The sequence below is a fragment of the Pempheris klunzingeri genome, chromosome 22, assembly GCF_042242105.1.
Source record: "Pempheris klunzingeri isolate RE-2024b chromosome 22, fPemKlu1.hap1, whole genome shotgun sequence".
In the NCBI taxonomy this organism is placed as follows: domain Eukaryota; kingdom Metazoa; phylum Chordata; class Actinopteri; order Acropomatiformes; family Pempheridae; genus Pempheris; species Pempheris klunzingeri.
The window spans coordinates 10212163-10228608 of NC_092033.1; the positions used below are offsets into that span (position 1 = coordinate 10212163).

Consider the following 16446-nt stretch of genomic DNA (forward strand, 5'->3'; position numbering starts at 1 on the left):
TTGCTGGTTTGCGGAAAGGCATTCAACATATTTGTTAAACCTTCAAAAAATGCTAGCCCTGTATAGAAAATGAACGAGTCCTTTTTCATGGGCTGTCAACCTTGGAGTACGGTGACATGTGGAAAGGAGCAATAGATGGATGAACGCAAGGAGGCAAGGAGAGATGTAGGACAACAAATAGTTGGTGAGACCATGCATGCTGCTGTTTGTGTGTTCATTTCTGTATTCTCTACCTTGTGTGTTTGTCTTTGACTGTCCATTAGAGGTGTGGCTGGCCTATTCCATCTCATAAGTACTAACTAAGAGGAAGTAGAGGGGTTTATTAACAGGGCGGGACAGGGTAGCTGAAATAACTCTGTTGCCTCTTCTTCACCAACATGACACTTTTTTTTTTTTTTTACGACCCAGGTTTGAGAGAATATGTGATGAACTCTTAAGCATTCCTCTGCTAATTTAGGTCAGTCCACTTTTACTGTGTTCAGTCTCCTGGTTGGCTAGCCTGCAGAAAACACTCTAAATCTAGAGAATGGGACCACTCTGCTAGTTTTGCGAGTGTGTTTTTGTGCATTTTACAGAGTCGCTCTCTTTCCCTCTCTCTCATGCCTTAGGGAGAGACAGACAGTTACATAAACATGCTCTCGTCATCACTGCGCTTTCGATTCCCGCTGTTGTAACCGGTCTCTGTCAGCCCCTTTTTCTCTTAGTTTCTGTCTTTTTTTTCTACATTTTCCACATTATTTTCTCTCCCCGCTTATTTCTGCTGTTACCTCTGTGTGTCAGTATAGGTCATGCCAAAACATTTTGTGCGGTTCCAATATGTTACTTGGGGAACATCATACGACTATACAGTGGTTGAGACAGTCTCGTATAATAATACAATGATACTCCAAACATGGAAATGGAAAATGTTTTAAAGTTCCAGATGTTAACATGCTGAGCAATGTCCCCGCTGTATCCACTGACTATTTTACTGCTCCAGTACACTGCAAGTCATGTGCTCATGAATCCTTCTGACCCACCTGGTCAATCAAATCTGACAAACATATTCTGGAGACGGGGCGCTGTGAGAGCAGTGTCTGTTTCATGCCTTTTTCACCATATTAGTTTGATTTCATGCTCCAACCTTAGTCCTACCAACAAGGATGCTGATTAGCTCAGTTGTATCTCAAACTGGGAAAGAAGCAATTGACACCAACACCACACCTTTGAAATATTTTACAAATTTGTGAGATATGGGAAGCGATTCAGAGACTTCAAGGGTATTTACCTCAGTGATAATATTGCCATCTTTTCATCCCCTTACTCCTCTGCCCCTCCCCCCTCCCTCTCATCCTTCTAGTTTTCCTCCCTGCTTTCCATCGCTGCTCCTCGCCTTTTCCAGATCCATATTAACCTCTTTGTGACTCTGTGCTCTCGCATTCTTTCCCATTCCCTTAATCCCCACCAGTTCTGCTTCATTCCCTCTGTCGCTCCCTCCTTTTCATACCTCTATTATTTTTGCGTTTTCGTAAATTGAGAGATAGGGAGTGGAAGAACAGTTGAGTGGAAGGTGTAATCAGAGAGAAAAATGATCAGGAGCCCTCCACTGCAAAAGCTGAAGAAAAGAGAAGAGATAACGCCATCCTGGAAAACCAGTTGCCATGGCAACACTGTGGCAACCCAGGACAGACTAGTCTGTTAATTAAAAAGTTGATAAATTGCCTTTTAATTGCATACTTATACGTTGTAACATTGAGGTAGTCCTATTTCTTAATCACTCTACTTTATACCCACTCTTTTTTCCCCTTTCTCTTCCTCTCTTTGTTATTTTAAGCTCCTCTATAATTTCTTGTGATCAGAGAGAGCGTGCTCATGGACAATAATCCGCTTTGGTTGATAAACATATATTATACAGTAGAGAAAGGATCAACAGAGGGCAGAAGGGACAAGGGGTTGCCTAAAAGCAGTGCATGCATTGTTAATTTCAGCCTGTGTTTATCCTGCATACTGTTTAGCCAGGTTGGTATATTTATATAAAGAGACAGAAGTTCCACCACTTTGCCTCAAGGTCATAAGAATAGCTGTGGAAGAGGGAATCAACAGACAAAATGTGAAGGACAAGGACAATGAGAGTGGGGAGGTCATCTGGCAGATCACACATGCAAATGCAAAATCAGTGCAGTCCAAGCAAGCATAGTAATAGTAAAAACACAAAACAAGCAAACCTCAAAACTTCTTTGGTCCGTCTGTACAACCCTCCATCTCCTATTGACAGCACCTAATTCTTTGTCTAATTGTGGATTATGATAACCTTGATAATCATTGTTTTACATGGCTAAAGCTTAATTATTTTGTTTCCTCTCTTTAATGTCTTTTTTTACTGCCTGTCTGTCTACACCATTTGAAGACTGACTGTCTGCATCATGTGCCCTCGCACTTGCAGCTGGTCGGCTTTAATTGCATGCTTATTCCCCAGCGTTGCTTTTGTTTTGCTCTGACGACATCTTGCTCGGCTTGATCATCTTTTAATGACCACGGATAGACACACTCACTGCTCTGGTTAAAAAAACGACCCACTTGACATAAGGCTCCATATGCTGGAGTGACTGCCTCCAGGGACGATGTGTGTGGTTGTGTGTGTGTGTATGTGTGTGTGAGATCTGTTAGCAATGCCTGGTTCATACTCTCAGCTGTCTGGTTTTCCCATACCAGCTGAGTAGGGTGGCGATGGTGGTGGAGGATGGTGGCACAGGTGTAAGTTTGTGTGTGCATGTATCGCCCTCATTACATATGCACCTACATGTCATGTTTCCATGGTAACACTATGCCGCCGCCCCTTCCACTTCACGCACACATACCACCACACTCTACTTGTTTAATTGTAAGCCTTTTATGTTTTTAGCGCTTTTATGTCTGCATTTCACATCTTTTATTGTGAGGCACGTTTTGACAGTTTTTTTTGAAGGGTGCTAGATAGATAAACTTACTGACTTACTTGCTGCTAATAGTACTCTGTCAGCTTGGCTGACAGACCTTCTCCCACCCCAACATACACATGTCTAAGTGGATCAATTTGTGCCAATTTAAAAAGTGTAACAAGTTGCCACCACGATAGCCTTAGGTCGTTTGCAAGCTCTCGAATGTTGTGTGTGTGTCCGTGTATGTGTATGTGTGGCAGCATAAGGGGGGTCATATTAGCCGTGTAAGCCGGGGTTGAGTAGCCCCGCTGCCTGCCTGCCGCCTCTGTGATGGGAGAACATCTGTTGGCTGTGATATGAAGCTAGGGAGTATCTCTTTCTCTCTTCTTCTCCCTCTCTCCTTCGCTCGCTCTCCCGTTTCTGTTATGAATTCCCCAGCTGCTCGGCTCCCTCCCTTCACCTAAAAACCCTGTCCCGCGCCACCTGTGCAGTTTTAATGCATAATTTATCTGCTAAGTAACCACATCCGAGAGACTCATCCCTCCATCCCTCTCCTGCTTTCCCTTTTTCCCCTCCGTGTTTGGCTGGGGACGTGAAAGTGGACACCTATTTTCTAATATTCTTATTTAAGAGGATTAGGATTGATTGGGTTCCAGTGGTGGGCAGCGTGTCCATATGTTGAAATCTAGTCAGTGTAGCCTCAGCCTGAACCTAGATCTTTTATTAAATCTGTCATTAGAAAAATTCCAAATCCGGACACATCACATGGAGTCCAGTGTTTTTAGTTTTGTTTTCCTTGCGAAAAATCCCAATATGGAACTTTATATTGTCGTCGTATTTTTTTCTTGGTGTTTCATACAGTTGATTGCTAAATTGCACGGTAAAGTATATAAAGATATATAGTTGTTGATTGCCTCTAGAATTTTTAGATTTCTAACCAGTTTTTGATGCGTTAAACCAGTTGCTTCCCCAAACATGATATACTGGTGGTGTGTGATTTCAGTTTTTACAGCTTGTCAAATAAGCCGTGTGAAGCTGACATGTTTTGTTACCTAGTCCTCATGTGTGGCCCTGCAGGCTCATAAGCAGTCATGCTGTATTAGCCCACTGTGGCTGGAAAGATGTTGCTACCACATCGTAGCTCAACCTGGGCCAATTCTTCCCAAGGCCACGACTGTGCCTCTGTGTATGTATATGTTTGTGTGTCCACAGTCCAGTCAATATGCTTTATGATGCAAGGCTGCCATGCATTATATCTAAATATGAGGACAGTGGGGAAGGAATGACGAGGACACTTGTCCACAGAAAAATAATCCTTTCCTGTAAATCAGTTCTTCTTCCACTACCACAGCCACGCTTCTTACTTATCCACGCCGACAAGGCGAGCGATCGGGGTTAATGTACCATCAACAATGCTGTTAACCTTGAGGGTGGGCCTTTTAGGGCCAGGCGGCTGCATTGGGTTAATGTCTTTTCTCTTTGCAGCGCAAGAGCGATCGGGCCACTCTGACACCTCTCACCCAACTCACTGTCCAATCAAGATCAATAATTTTTACATATGGAGGTTTCTCACTTTTGGGGGTTGTCAAGAAAACTGAAGTGGCCTCTGGTCTCTTGTGTCACATACAGTTGATAAACCAAAGTGTGGAACCCTGGTAGCACGACTGTCAGTCAGGCAAGGTGAGTAGTACCTTGTATCGGCGTCGAGGATTTACCTGACACCAGCCTCTCCCCATATCAGTTATTGGCAGGGACTCTCATTGGTTTGAAAAGCCAGAGCTGAAAAAAGACCATATGCACTTAACAGCAAAGAGGAAAAAAGGCTGGTTCTTTTTCACCACTTAAAGGTTGTTTTTAATGTACTGGCTGCATAGAGAATATTCCTTTGCTTTTATATTTTGTAAAGAGTTTTTTTTTTTCACTAAAAGCCCCTCATATCACAAGTAGTAAACAATAATTTGGCCTGTGTTTTTAAATACAACCATTCATCAGTTATTAACCTTTTACCTGTACCTGTTATCAAAGAGTTTTAATATTAATCATTGATCACAACAAAAACAACAAGCAGCTCTAACGAACTGGTCATAATCTTTTGTTTTGTCATTTTCTGTATGTAAGATCCATTTGTTGGGTTTTGTTTATGTGGGTGTTGGTTTAATGCTTGAGAACACAATGCCACTGAACACTCCAATATTTAGGCATTTAATGAGAAAATATTTATTCATTAGAGTTTTTCCTTTGGTTTGGCTTAAATAACAGGCCTAATTAACTGCCCTTAAAGTAGAGGTCTCACTTCTTGTGACCCGCAAACATGGCCTGTTTTGTTTCTTGGAACGCACAACCAAATTCAAAGGTACAGCTTCCAGAAATTGAACCCTCGATGTTGTGGGTATGGACAGGAACGTTTTATGGCACCTATGCATCCTAAAGGAGAGTAGAGTAGAAGTAGATACGTATATGTATGTACACTTGAAAAATGATTTTAGGAATTAAGTTCCTATGACTCTAAGAGCAGGCAGAGTAACCATAGAAGCTGCAATATGGCAGATTGTCCTCATTTAAGCTGTTGTCTGTCTTGTTGATTGTTCTTCACCTCTAATGGTTTAGTCAATACAGACAGAATCATCGGGCACCAGGAAATCCAGGGTCATCCACCTTTGTGCCACACCAACCTGTCCCACTCATTAACGTGACTCCAATGTAGATTTCCAATGAGCTCACTTTGTATGCCAGTCAAATATTTTTCCAGAGGTTGTAATTTACAGGCATAACTCTGGTACACTCAGAACAAGTAGATTTACAGCAACAAGAGACCAGGCACCGTTTAACTCTTCATTCAAATATGCATGCATAACTGACTTTCTAATGTTTCCCTTTAATACAATCTCTTGTTGTTTTGTTGCCTGAGTGTTGCTCACCAGCATAAAATCTAAACAGGATAAATGTAATCAGAAGTAAAAGTGGTCCCTTTCTGTTCTTATGTGTAGCTTTAAGCCGTTTGATGTGAGCTTCTAAAGAAAGGCTACAAGTGAACACGGAGAGACCGAAAGAGAAAACGTGCCCTCGATTGAATTAATTAACCATTCTCTCTAAAGGGGATTCATCAGGGATATAATAGGGGCTAAATTGATTTACAAAGTGCACTCTTATGAATAACATGCTCCTATCGATTTCAATTGTTCTCCAAGTGTGACTGACTAATGAATTAACAATGGAACTATGCAAGTTCTTATGTAAGAAGAGAGACTAAGATAATATGATGCGAGTATATTATTACTCCATACTTCAGCTAGTTTGTGACAGCTGCATTGTTTCACAACTATACAAGTTTGTCACGGTCTGTGAGGGCTGAGCAACCTTGTCCAGTGAGGTGTGTTTGAATCAGAGAGCACTGACATGTGCATACTGCAGCTGTCAAGTGCTTTATATGTGCGAGTGCAGTATGTGAAGGCAAGTTAATGAGGGACAGTGAAGACGGACTGTTTAGAATAGCACTCATAATGTTCTTTTCAAGGGGCACTCTTTTCTGAGTGTGTCAGCTTAATCAGAGAAGGGGTGTAACCTGTTCTTCATTTCACCGGAAAGTAAAGATAAATTAAACACATTTTCTCAAATCAGAAAACTTTCTCACAGAGATTGGGAATTTTTGTATCAACAGACTACTCACACACTCTACTAGAATTGTCACACTGCCACCTTTAATCAGTGTTCAACCAGCCATCACCCCCTCATTCTGGCACTACATGTGTGTTCCGACATCCATCTGCCTTCATCCACCTGCGCTTGTATGTGCAAATCTATGAATTAGCGTCTTGTAGAATGTAGAGTCATTCTAGGCTGCTACACTCTTCATCAAATTAGAAATATTCAGACAAATCAGCACTAAGCTAATCAGCAACCCACTTAACTCTCCAAAGCAGTGCTGCACTTACCAACCAGACTCGCCACCAGCGAATTATCGCAACAACTTGGCTGGTTTTTTTCACTGCTGGGCTTTTTCCATCCAGGTCCCACTTGTTTAAGAAACCAATTAGGCTACTAGCAGGTACAGTGGCTGATGTCTTAAAAATCATAGAATGTTTTTCATGATTTCTGTAATTTTTGTAAATTGATTACCTGTCTTTTTGTTTTTCTTTCTTTTTTGGTGGTAATGTTAAAAAAGGAATCAGATAATAATGAGATGGACTGAAGCAGTAAGATAGTTGAGGTTTAGCAATAGAAAGATAGCAGGGGAATAGAAGATTAAGAGAGTGAAAGGAAGAGAAGAGGAATAGAAAACATGTTTGTAAAATGTAAATGGCAACAGGCCTAATCCTAATCACGCATGCTTGAACACTGCTTGCACCATGTGCAGCAATAGAGCAGTGTTGCCCCATCACATTACCCCGCTGGACTTGGGTGTAAGTGTGTTTTGTCATTCAGGAGTTGTGAAGGTCAGCCGAACCCGCCATCCCTCTCAGCTTGGCCTCCATTATTAGGACTTGTTGTCCTTTTAGCTCAAGCTTAATGGCTGCCACTTTTTCCTTTTTCCCATCTTTCTATTGCTCGCTTTTCGTCCCCTCTCTCGCTCTCTCTCTTTCTCTCTCTCTCTCATTGTATCTGGCAGCTTGGTGGCTCGAGCGTCTGGCTGCAGTTGCAGAGCAGCAGCAGAAGCAGCAGTCACATACCTGCATTCAAGTGGAACAAACAGGATGGTTGGCTGCTCACGGAAGGTCATCAGCCCTGGGCACTGCATCCGCGTGCACATGAGCGTGCGCACGGATCTGTGCATTTATTTGTGCTTTAAAAAGAGATGAAGCTCTACAGTGTTTTTTTCAATAGTGCACTCAGAGACAATGCAGAACAAGTGTTGTCACACTCACCACTGGATTCTTTCAGCTGTCTTGGCCACAAATAGCCAATGGTGTGAGTGACTGCTTATACTAGGGTTCGCACAAGGTGCTTTAAGTCCATTTTATTTATTCATTTTAAACATGGTTCTTGGAAAAAGTGCCCAAGTAAAAGAAAACACGACACTTACTGTGGGGGAAAGTTTTCTTTGCAGTTGTGCGCACCGGATGTGTTTTAGCTGTAGTTTGCAGGCTAATTGGCTAACAGCAAGCTGACGCAGTGAATGAGCGGGTGATCAAGACCGAGGGAACGGTGGTGTGGCTGCCATCAGGGCTGACAGAGGTCTGCTGATCGGGGCAGAGCAGTATAAAGACAAAGAATGTAGCTGTACATTCCTCCCACTGAGCAAAGACTAGTTCCTAAATGTTGTGTAGGTGCTTTTCTGATTGTAGGGGGGCTAAGGCAACTCTAGTTGCCACCGTAGTTCAAGTCCACGTGCAGAACAGGTACGAGGATAATAACTGAGTCTGAACAGGGTCACAGTTTTCCGAGACCGGGGGCTCACTGAGTTGCTGCAGCCTCCTTGTTATCGTTAGGTTGCACTGGGTAAAGGTGAATTATATTGCTATGATGATGTGCTCAAATATAATCTTGTAAAATCACTTTTTTCAAACTACAGTTGTTTGAAGGAGAAATATGTTTGTTTCCAAACATCAAACAAAACTACTAATGCCAAGAAATGTGTTTTTCTAGCTGTGTTTGTACCTGTGTCTTGCCACTGTGACAGCCACTGAACACAAAGTCGGGTCAAAAGGATGCTTGGTGGCTGCGTTTGGTGTCCAATCCCACCGTAAGCCCACCCTCGTGCTAACACCTTAAAGGTTCCACAGTGACGGCAACCAGGCTAATGAATGGTGACATTCTAATCTTTGTAATCCCTAATTGGTGCTGCAGGTTTGATTAAAAGCCAAGCCATGTCAGCTCAATTGCAATGTGGAAAGCTTGTTTATTACCAGACACTGCATATTCCAGCGTTGGGGACTGCATGTAATGTGTGCATAGGGCTGTATATGAATGTGCTAATAGTGAACATGCCTATCTAATGCCTTCAAAAAAATCCTGGGTGATCTCAAGATTTACAAAGCGTGGATGCATTTTCCATCTTCATTAACCTTGGTCACCCCAGAATTCTACCTCCTTTATTCATCCTCGCTTCCCTCCTTTCTTCCCCCCTTCTCCTCTTCAGTCCCCCCTCCAACCTCACCTTTTTTTTTTTCAGTGTTTACAGGATGAATAATTGAATGTAATTGGGTAGTATGACCCTGTCTTTTGTAGGCAATGTAGCAGATCTTTGGTCACTTATTTCTTGGGTAAGAGTTTGAAGTATTTCTACTTTCGGCTATAATTTTTTCTACAAATCTCATTCACCAATTTCTCCATTTACACACACACACACACACACACACACACACACACACACACACACACACACACACACACACACGCACTCCTGTGAGCCACTGTACATCACCACATCAGTGAGGTAAAAGGATAATCTTAGCATGCTGAAGAGCCAGCATATTAAAAAAAGAGCCTCGGGTATGATTAACTAAGCCTTAACACTAGCATAGCTCTGCAGATGAGCCAAGGCAGACTGAAAAAATGACAACATTAAAACTACCTAATCTAATTAGCTCCATGATACCATGCGGTTAAATAATTAGCCAGAACCTAATTGGGTAATTTCACTGCGCTGTTAAAAAATCAGTCTGCCTCTTTTCCTTCTCTTTCTGTAACCTTTAAAAGTAAACACTTCCCAAATAGCCTGTGGACATGAATGGTAACAAGCTGTGCCGGCGCTGCTGCACAAGAAGTTGGAGCACCATGAAGCTTGGTTGCACTTTCTGACTTTAGAGTTCCCTGCCCATCGTCACTCTGCGCCTCCTTCCTGCACATCTCCTTCACTTCTCTTCTGCAGCGTTTCATCTGCAGGGAGTTGATTAACGCGCTTTCATCCTGACCATCCTGTGTTGGTGCACGTGCCTACTACTCGCTGTATTTGAAGCTGTATACAAACATGCTGCATTCAGTCTTGAAAGCCACCCACTCTTTCTTCCGCATCCCTTGCTTTCTTTAAAAACACACACACACACACACACACACACACACACACACCTACCTACTGACATCCATGCAGTCTGATATGTGGCCCAAGGCAAAGCACTTCTCCCTAATGAGCCTCCTGCCCTCTGTTTCTCCTGGGGAGCCGAAAGAGGACTAACCTTGATGCAGCATAGAAAGGATGTAACCTGCTTACACACTCACACACAAGCACACTCAAATTGCTATACTTGTGAGGCTCTGTATTGACTGCGTTGAAGTATTTCCGCAGCCTGTGATGTTACGACCAAACTTACATGGCTAATCTCAGCTTTAATCTTCACCACTTTAACCCTTAGCCCAAAACTGAACTCTGAAGTAGCCCCTTTGGAGAGGTGAAAAGTAGCCACTTTAAAAAAAACTACCATAGCTCTTAAAGTCTACATACTAAAATTGGTTTTCAAGAATAGAAAGAAGTACAGGAACACGCAAGTGAAAAATATGAGACAGGCTGTCTAGTCAGCCATTATTACATTCAAGTCATTAGTGGGGAATGTTAGGCCATGGGATCGGTATATTACTTTTTGTATTATTCCTCATATCCTCTCTTGATAAAACTGTCACATGTGAGCTGCTCTGAATTGAAACATCTTTGGAGGATCAGGTAGTTCAGTAAGCTGCGGTAGAAACGGCAGAATCTGTCACATGCTGGTAGCATCACGGGTCTGAGTTTGCCCAGAATAATGAGTAAAAAGAATGTTGATTTGACAATTCTGAAGTAATGTGCCACCACGCCTGGTACATCAGCAGGATATTATGATCTCTTTCATTATTCATTAACCTATCTCTGTGATCTGTGTGTGTGTTGTAGATCTGGGCCAATTATGAGGAGAAACCAGTTGAGGAAGTTGTGCATGTAACAGAGGAGAAGGAGCGAGTGCCCAACTACAGAGCAGTATACGTCACCGAAATCAGCGACAGCCTGCACTTCTACACCCAGGACGTAGAGACAGGTACCTCGAAAATGTTTTTTTTTGTGTGTGTGCATGACCAAGAATGTGTGAATGACAACTGCTTGATGAAGGAAACATTTAATCATTAAATGACGTTTTCCATTTATATACTTTAGGAATCGTTCTGTAAAAGCAGCTTGCACATCCAGAGCAAGCAGCTCGAACACTGCATGTATTTGTCAGATGGACACAAAATGTGACACAGAATACATGGGTAAACCAAATGTGAGTTAGAGAAAGTTGAAAATGCTGTGTAATCATATTATGTTACTTCACGCTACAGTGACTATTTCATCATCCTATGCAATCCTACACAAACTACCACCATCAACAACCTACACACAGAGGTGCAAGCAAGGGCTCTCTCTCTTTTTATTCCCTTTTAACACCACACTGACTTTATGAATGTCTATTATCTCTACCACTCTGACATTCACCTCATCCCTTGCTGCAGCATCCCTCCCACCAGCAGAGACAAAACAAAGGACGTCCTACTTGTTATTACTACTGAATGACAGGAATAAATCATACCATCCCCACTTGTCAGCAGTGACGGGGAGGAAAGGAGAGAAAAGTTCGGAAATGGGAAAACTAACAATCCCTGGTATTCCCGCATGGCTGCTCCCTCTGACAAGCTCTGTGTGTGGGTGGATGTGTGTGTATTAGTGAATGAATGCACACGTAATATCTCTCCTTGTTCTGTTTGTGCTCTGGGTAACGGTCCATCTTTTAGGTGGTATACTTAATGGGCCATCCTCTGCGATATCAAAATCAAGGTGTGTGTTCATGTATACATAAGTATCTGTGTTTGATTACAAATGCATGCACACAGCAGTTTGTTCTTAGTAAGTTGTCCTAGGTAGCAACAGTAACTAAGGGGAGACGGATCTTATGATTAGGAAACAATTCACTAAGCAACACTTTTGACATTTTTGTCAGCACAGTCAATATTTTAAGGGTCCACTTAATGAGAGAGTAGAATTCTCCTTTCAGAAACAATTTAGACTGATATTTAGAAAAGCGTGGTATAGCTGAAAAGCATGTGTTTTTGGCTTTTCTGAATCATCATGATTATATTATGAGCCTTTATTATGAATTTGACCCAATCTGTCCTTGACATTTTGGATTTTGTGACTTAATCATTGTCTTAAACAATCTCACATTTAGAAACGCAGACATACACGGAAACCTGCATCCACAAACTAGCCCGACCAGATCTGAAGACTTCATGCCAATTGTTTTTTTTCATTGTCTGCCAATTTATAGGATGCGGAGGCCTTCCTCTGACAGCCGCCCCCCACCATCACCCCACCCTATCCCCACCCCCCATCGGGCTTTACTGGCAGTCAACTGTCAGAGGCCATGAAATTGACTTTGGCCACCTCTTAATTTGCCTCACTGCAGTAATTAATTAATTTGCCTCCATTTACTGCCAGTCTGAGACGGAGCATCACTCACACCATAATAATCCAATCACATATGGGTGTGGAAAGTATTTGGTCCTCAATTGTTCTTATGAGCCCTCACGTACCTTTCTTTCTTCCACTGTTCCTTGAAACCTCTCAATGTTGTGAAATGTGCACAAACAATATGCTATTCATCTTCTTGCCATGAGCTGCAGATTATAATCTAAAGCCCTTACACCTCCTCTGGCTACCTCAGTTTCACTCTCCTGCCAGTTGGGAGTGAGGTTGAGGTTATGTGCGAGGTTTTATCACTGAAAAAATCACGTGTCACTGGGAAGAGGCTGAAATGTACAGTACATGGCACATGTTAACCTGAAGCTAAGGTTAATGCCTTCAGCATCACTTACTGTCAGCAGGGAAAATGTACAAGCAAAATAGGGAGTGAAATTTTTTCCTATGTTATAAATATCTAAGGGAGCTGGAGTTGCAGGGGCTTTTGGGAAACACGCCGTGCACAAGCTACACATGAAAGGGCAAATCAAAGTGTTTTTATTGATTTTTAGCATATTTCTCATATATTCTTCATATCTAGAAGAAACCCAGAGAAACAGCAAGATGCAAAGCATTTACAACTTTTTCTCACTAGCAACTTAAGTGTTGTATTTAAAGAAATAGTACACAAACTGCATTTTTTATATTGCTGCTCTCAGTGTATTTTGACAGGAGAGCTGTGAGTTATTTAATCTTTTCTCATATAAAGGCTTGATTTTAGATGATCCAGCATTGCTGGGGCCTTCTCCTTAATTGGCTCGTGTTCTCCCACCGAGAGGCTTATGTGCAAGTTAAAAAAAAAAAAATGTTATTCTCAGCAGGGAGGTAAAACCTGACCAGTTCTCACCTCCTGCCTCCCCCTCCTCATCTCCCTCTCTATCACGTTGTTTGCCCCTCCCTGCCTTCCTCCATGCCTTTTTCTCCCTTGGTCTCTTTCATTTTCGCTGACGCTTCCTCAAAGCTACATTAAGTCATACCAGCCCCTTGAAGAGCACATCAAAGTGTTAGGGCCTGTAAAATCATACAAGCTGAGTGCTTTGCAATATCATTACATGTTCCAACCCCCATCCCCCTTCCTTTTCCCTCAATTTGTGAAGTGAAGGAATTTATTCTCAGATGAGCTTGGAAGCAGAGGCTGAATTTCATAAATGCGCTTGTGATTACAACTGATGACAACATAACACTTCACAAACGATTGAGTGGTTGTAATGTGTGCCACAGTTCATGTGAAATAGATTTTTATGTATATGTTATGATTGTTCTCATCCCATGTGTGCAGCACTTTGGCCATTCCAATTAACCCCTACAAATCATCTCTGTCAAGTAATTGACTCGGAACCAAAACGAATGCGTAAACACTTCACACAAAGCAGATGGATGCAATCGCACTGTATGACCTCTGTGACCTTTTTAAAACCGGGATATAATGTTCAAATTTTGTAGTATTTATGAAGCTTGACAAAGTTGCATGAGCACTTGCCCTGTATATATTAGCCTACAAATGCAACCGTAACTCAGCTAATTTTTAATCACGACAAATTTGAATCAGTACCTACTTGATCCAACTTATCAACAACCAACCCTCTAAGACCCACATTATTCTGCAAGTTGGATTGCTCTCTACCACAACACCTAGCCATTTTCTCCTCTCTTGTGACAATTTTACTGGCAAAGATCAGAGTTAAAATTCAGCCAGTGTTTTTTGGCAGCCACTTCAAGCGCTGCATTTGCCAGATGGAGCAAACACTTTCATTGAGTACTTCTTGACCATCCTTGAGGTACAGCAGACTTACAACACGGAGTGCAAGCCTAACTAGCTCCTCCCTGGTCCGGCTCCTGTCTGATGTTCATTTTGGAAGCCAGGAACAAGCCTCGCTGAAAGTAATGAGAGATTAAAACTATACCGCGTGGCTTTGCTCTTGACATCATAATGATGATAGGTGCGAGCCCATTTACTTAACTTCAATAATCCACAGCTTTTATTGTGGGTTTTAAAATGAATCATGAAAGGTAGGTGTTTATAGAAACAAAAATGATTAAAATACAACTGGGACTGCCAGGGAGAGTCATTTTTCTGTCTGCTGTTAAGAACCCATTTGTTTCAACCGTTGCTTCAGTAAGATAAGATGAACTTAATTGATTCGATGTAGGAAAATGAAAGTGTCACAGCAACAAGAGGAGAACAAAAAGCAGTGAAATATTCCAGGTGGTGGAATAACACCAACAATGAGGAGCATCAGGCAGAAAAGACGAGTGGTTTTAAAACACCAGTGGTTTATAATATAAAAGCTGTACCTCAGTAAGAATGTGTTATGGTAGATTGGGTCTGTGGGTACAACTTACAAAAACAACGAACGAATGATACAAGATGACCCTAAAATTAATAGTATAGTTTGAGGCAGATAGCAGCAGATATTGCAGCATTAATGAGTAAATGGTACATGGGTGAGTGGACAGTGCATCTGTTTCAGTAGAAATGAGAAGAGGAACACTAAAAATTACAGCCATTAATATTTAGATGCAGTTTTCGAACCATTAACCTTGTGGGTGTTGTGGCTATCTGCTAGGCCAAGCATGTATGTATTTATTTTGGTCTCCTGACAGCTGCAGTGATTGAAAAGTCTGCACAGCTATTGTTGCACTTCCGTAGGTCCAAGAAATAATCCGTATGCTGTTATCTTCTAAGTGATTCTTAAATTTTGTGGAGAAAATGCAGTTTGTAATATCTTTTATTCTCGGGGGGTCCTAAGCGCTCTGTATTTTACCCCTTTTCCCATTTTAATTATTCACGTTTAATTACTCTTAAGTGTGGGTTTTTTCATATATGGATATCTTTACACGAGCTCGATAAGTGATTAATTTCATGTTAGCAACGGTTTCTCTAAGTCAGTGAGAAGCTTGAGGGATTGTGCTCTTTAATCAGTTTATTTTAAGGGTCTTTATCTGTTGCTGTATGCGTTTATCTCTCATTGTCTCAATTTTTTTCCCCACACACATTGTCTCGTCTTTCTTTTCTCTCTCCCCCTTTTTTTTTTTCTTGTGTGTGTTGCTCTCTCTCCGGAGGCTATATGTAATTACTGTCAGAGGGGGACCTGCATAGATCTGTGTGACCTTGGACACTAAAAGACAGAGGCCACTCTAGGCACAGAGGGAGGAAGTAACTCTGCTGTACACTGTTGTTGCTTTGCCACTATGCTGGAGAGTCGACATAATTAAAAACTTTCTAAAATTAGCCCTAAAGTCTTTATGGGTGCGTAGCTGTAATGGCTTCATCCTGAAGGCTGGATGCTCTGCCACTTTTCAATTTAGTTGTAATCAAATACAAAATGTACAGGATTGTTGGTTTCCATAAAGAGACCTAGGCTTTGCCCCAATTCAACACATAATTCTGGTACAGAAATGCCATAGATGCATTTGAGATCATTCAGAAACCATTATCAATCAATCAGTCTTTATTTATATAGCGCCAATTCATAACACCGTTATCTCAAGACGCTTTACATAAAGAGCAGGTCTAAACCAAACTCTTTACTTAAGAGAGAGACCCAACGATTCAGGAATTCGAAATTATATATGAGCAAGCATCAGATATTATATTGAGCAACAGTGGCAGGAAAAACTCCCCTTTAACGGGAAGAAACCTCGAACAGACCCAGGCTCAAATGTGGGCGGCTTACGTAGTTTTATTATTCAATTGTATGTATTTAGTGCTGAGTATCTACCCTGTCAAATGAGTTTAAGGGCTCCTTATCAAAAATGTTTGTTTGTCGTGGGTTTATAAAGGAAAATGTGCAATTTTGGTACTGGCCAGAAATGTTGTTATAAATATATACTGTGTTTATACTACACAAGAGGCAGAATTAAGTTTCCTCATTATAGTGACACCCACTAGATTTTCTTTGAGGTTTCTGCACAATCTGCTTGATTATGAATAGTGTTCTATTGATTTGCATTTTTGTTCCACAGTGTAGTGCAGCGAGGAAGAGAAGCCACTAAAATTTTAAACTTGAGAAATATTACAAAAATGAAAATAATATAAAAAAGGTTTTTCTTTCTTTGTAAAGTATAATAGGTAGTTTTTGATTGATGTCCGTTGGCACACATAATGGAATATTTTCTGTATTTTATACTAAACTGCAGAAACAATTA

General features: G+C 41.5%; 1 protein-coding gene across 1 annotated transcript in view; it reads left to right on the forward strand.

Moving 5' to 3' along the window:
- Positions 1 to 16446, forward strand: part of snd1 (staphylococcal nuclease and tudor domain containing 1) — a 166347-nt gene that overhangs the window by 116887 nt on the left and 33014 nt on the right. Inside the window, exon 18 of the mRNA XM_070853545.1 lies at positions 10699 to 10840. Coding sequence (XP_070709646.1) covers positions 10699 to 10840 — 142 coding nt within the window. The remainder of the gene's footprint in view (positions 1 to 10698; positions 10841 to 16446) is intronic.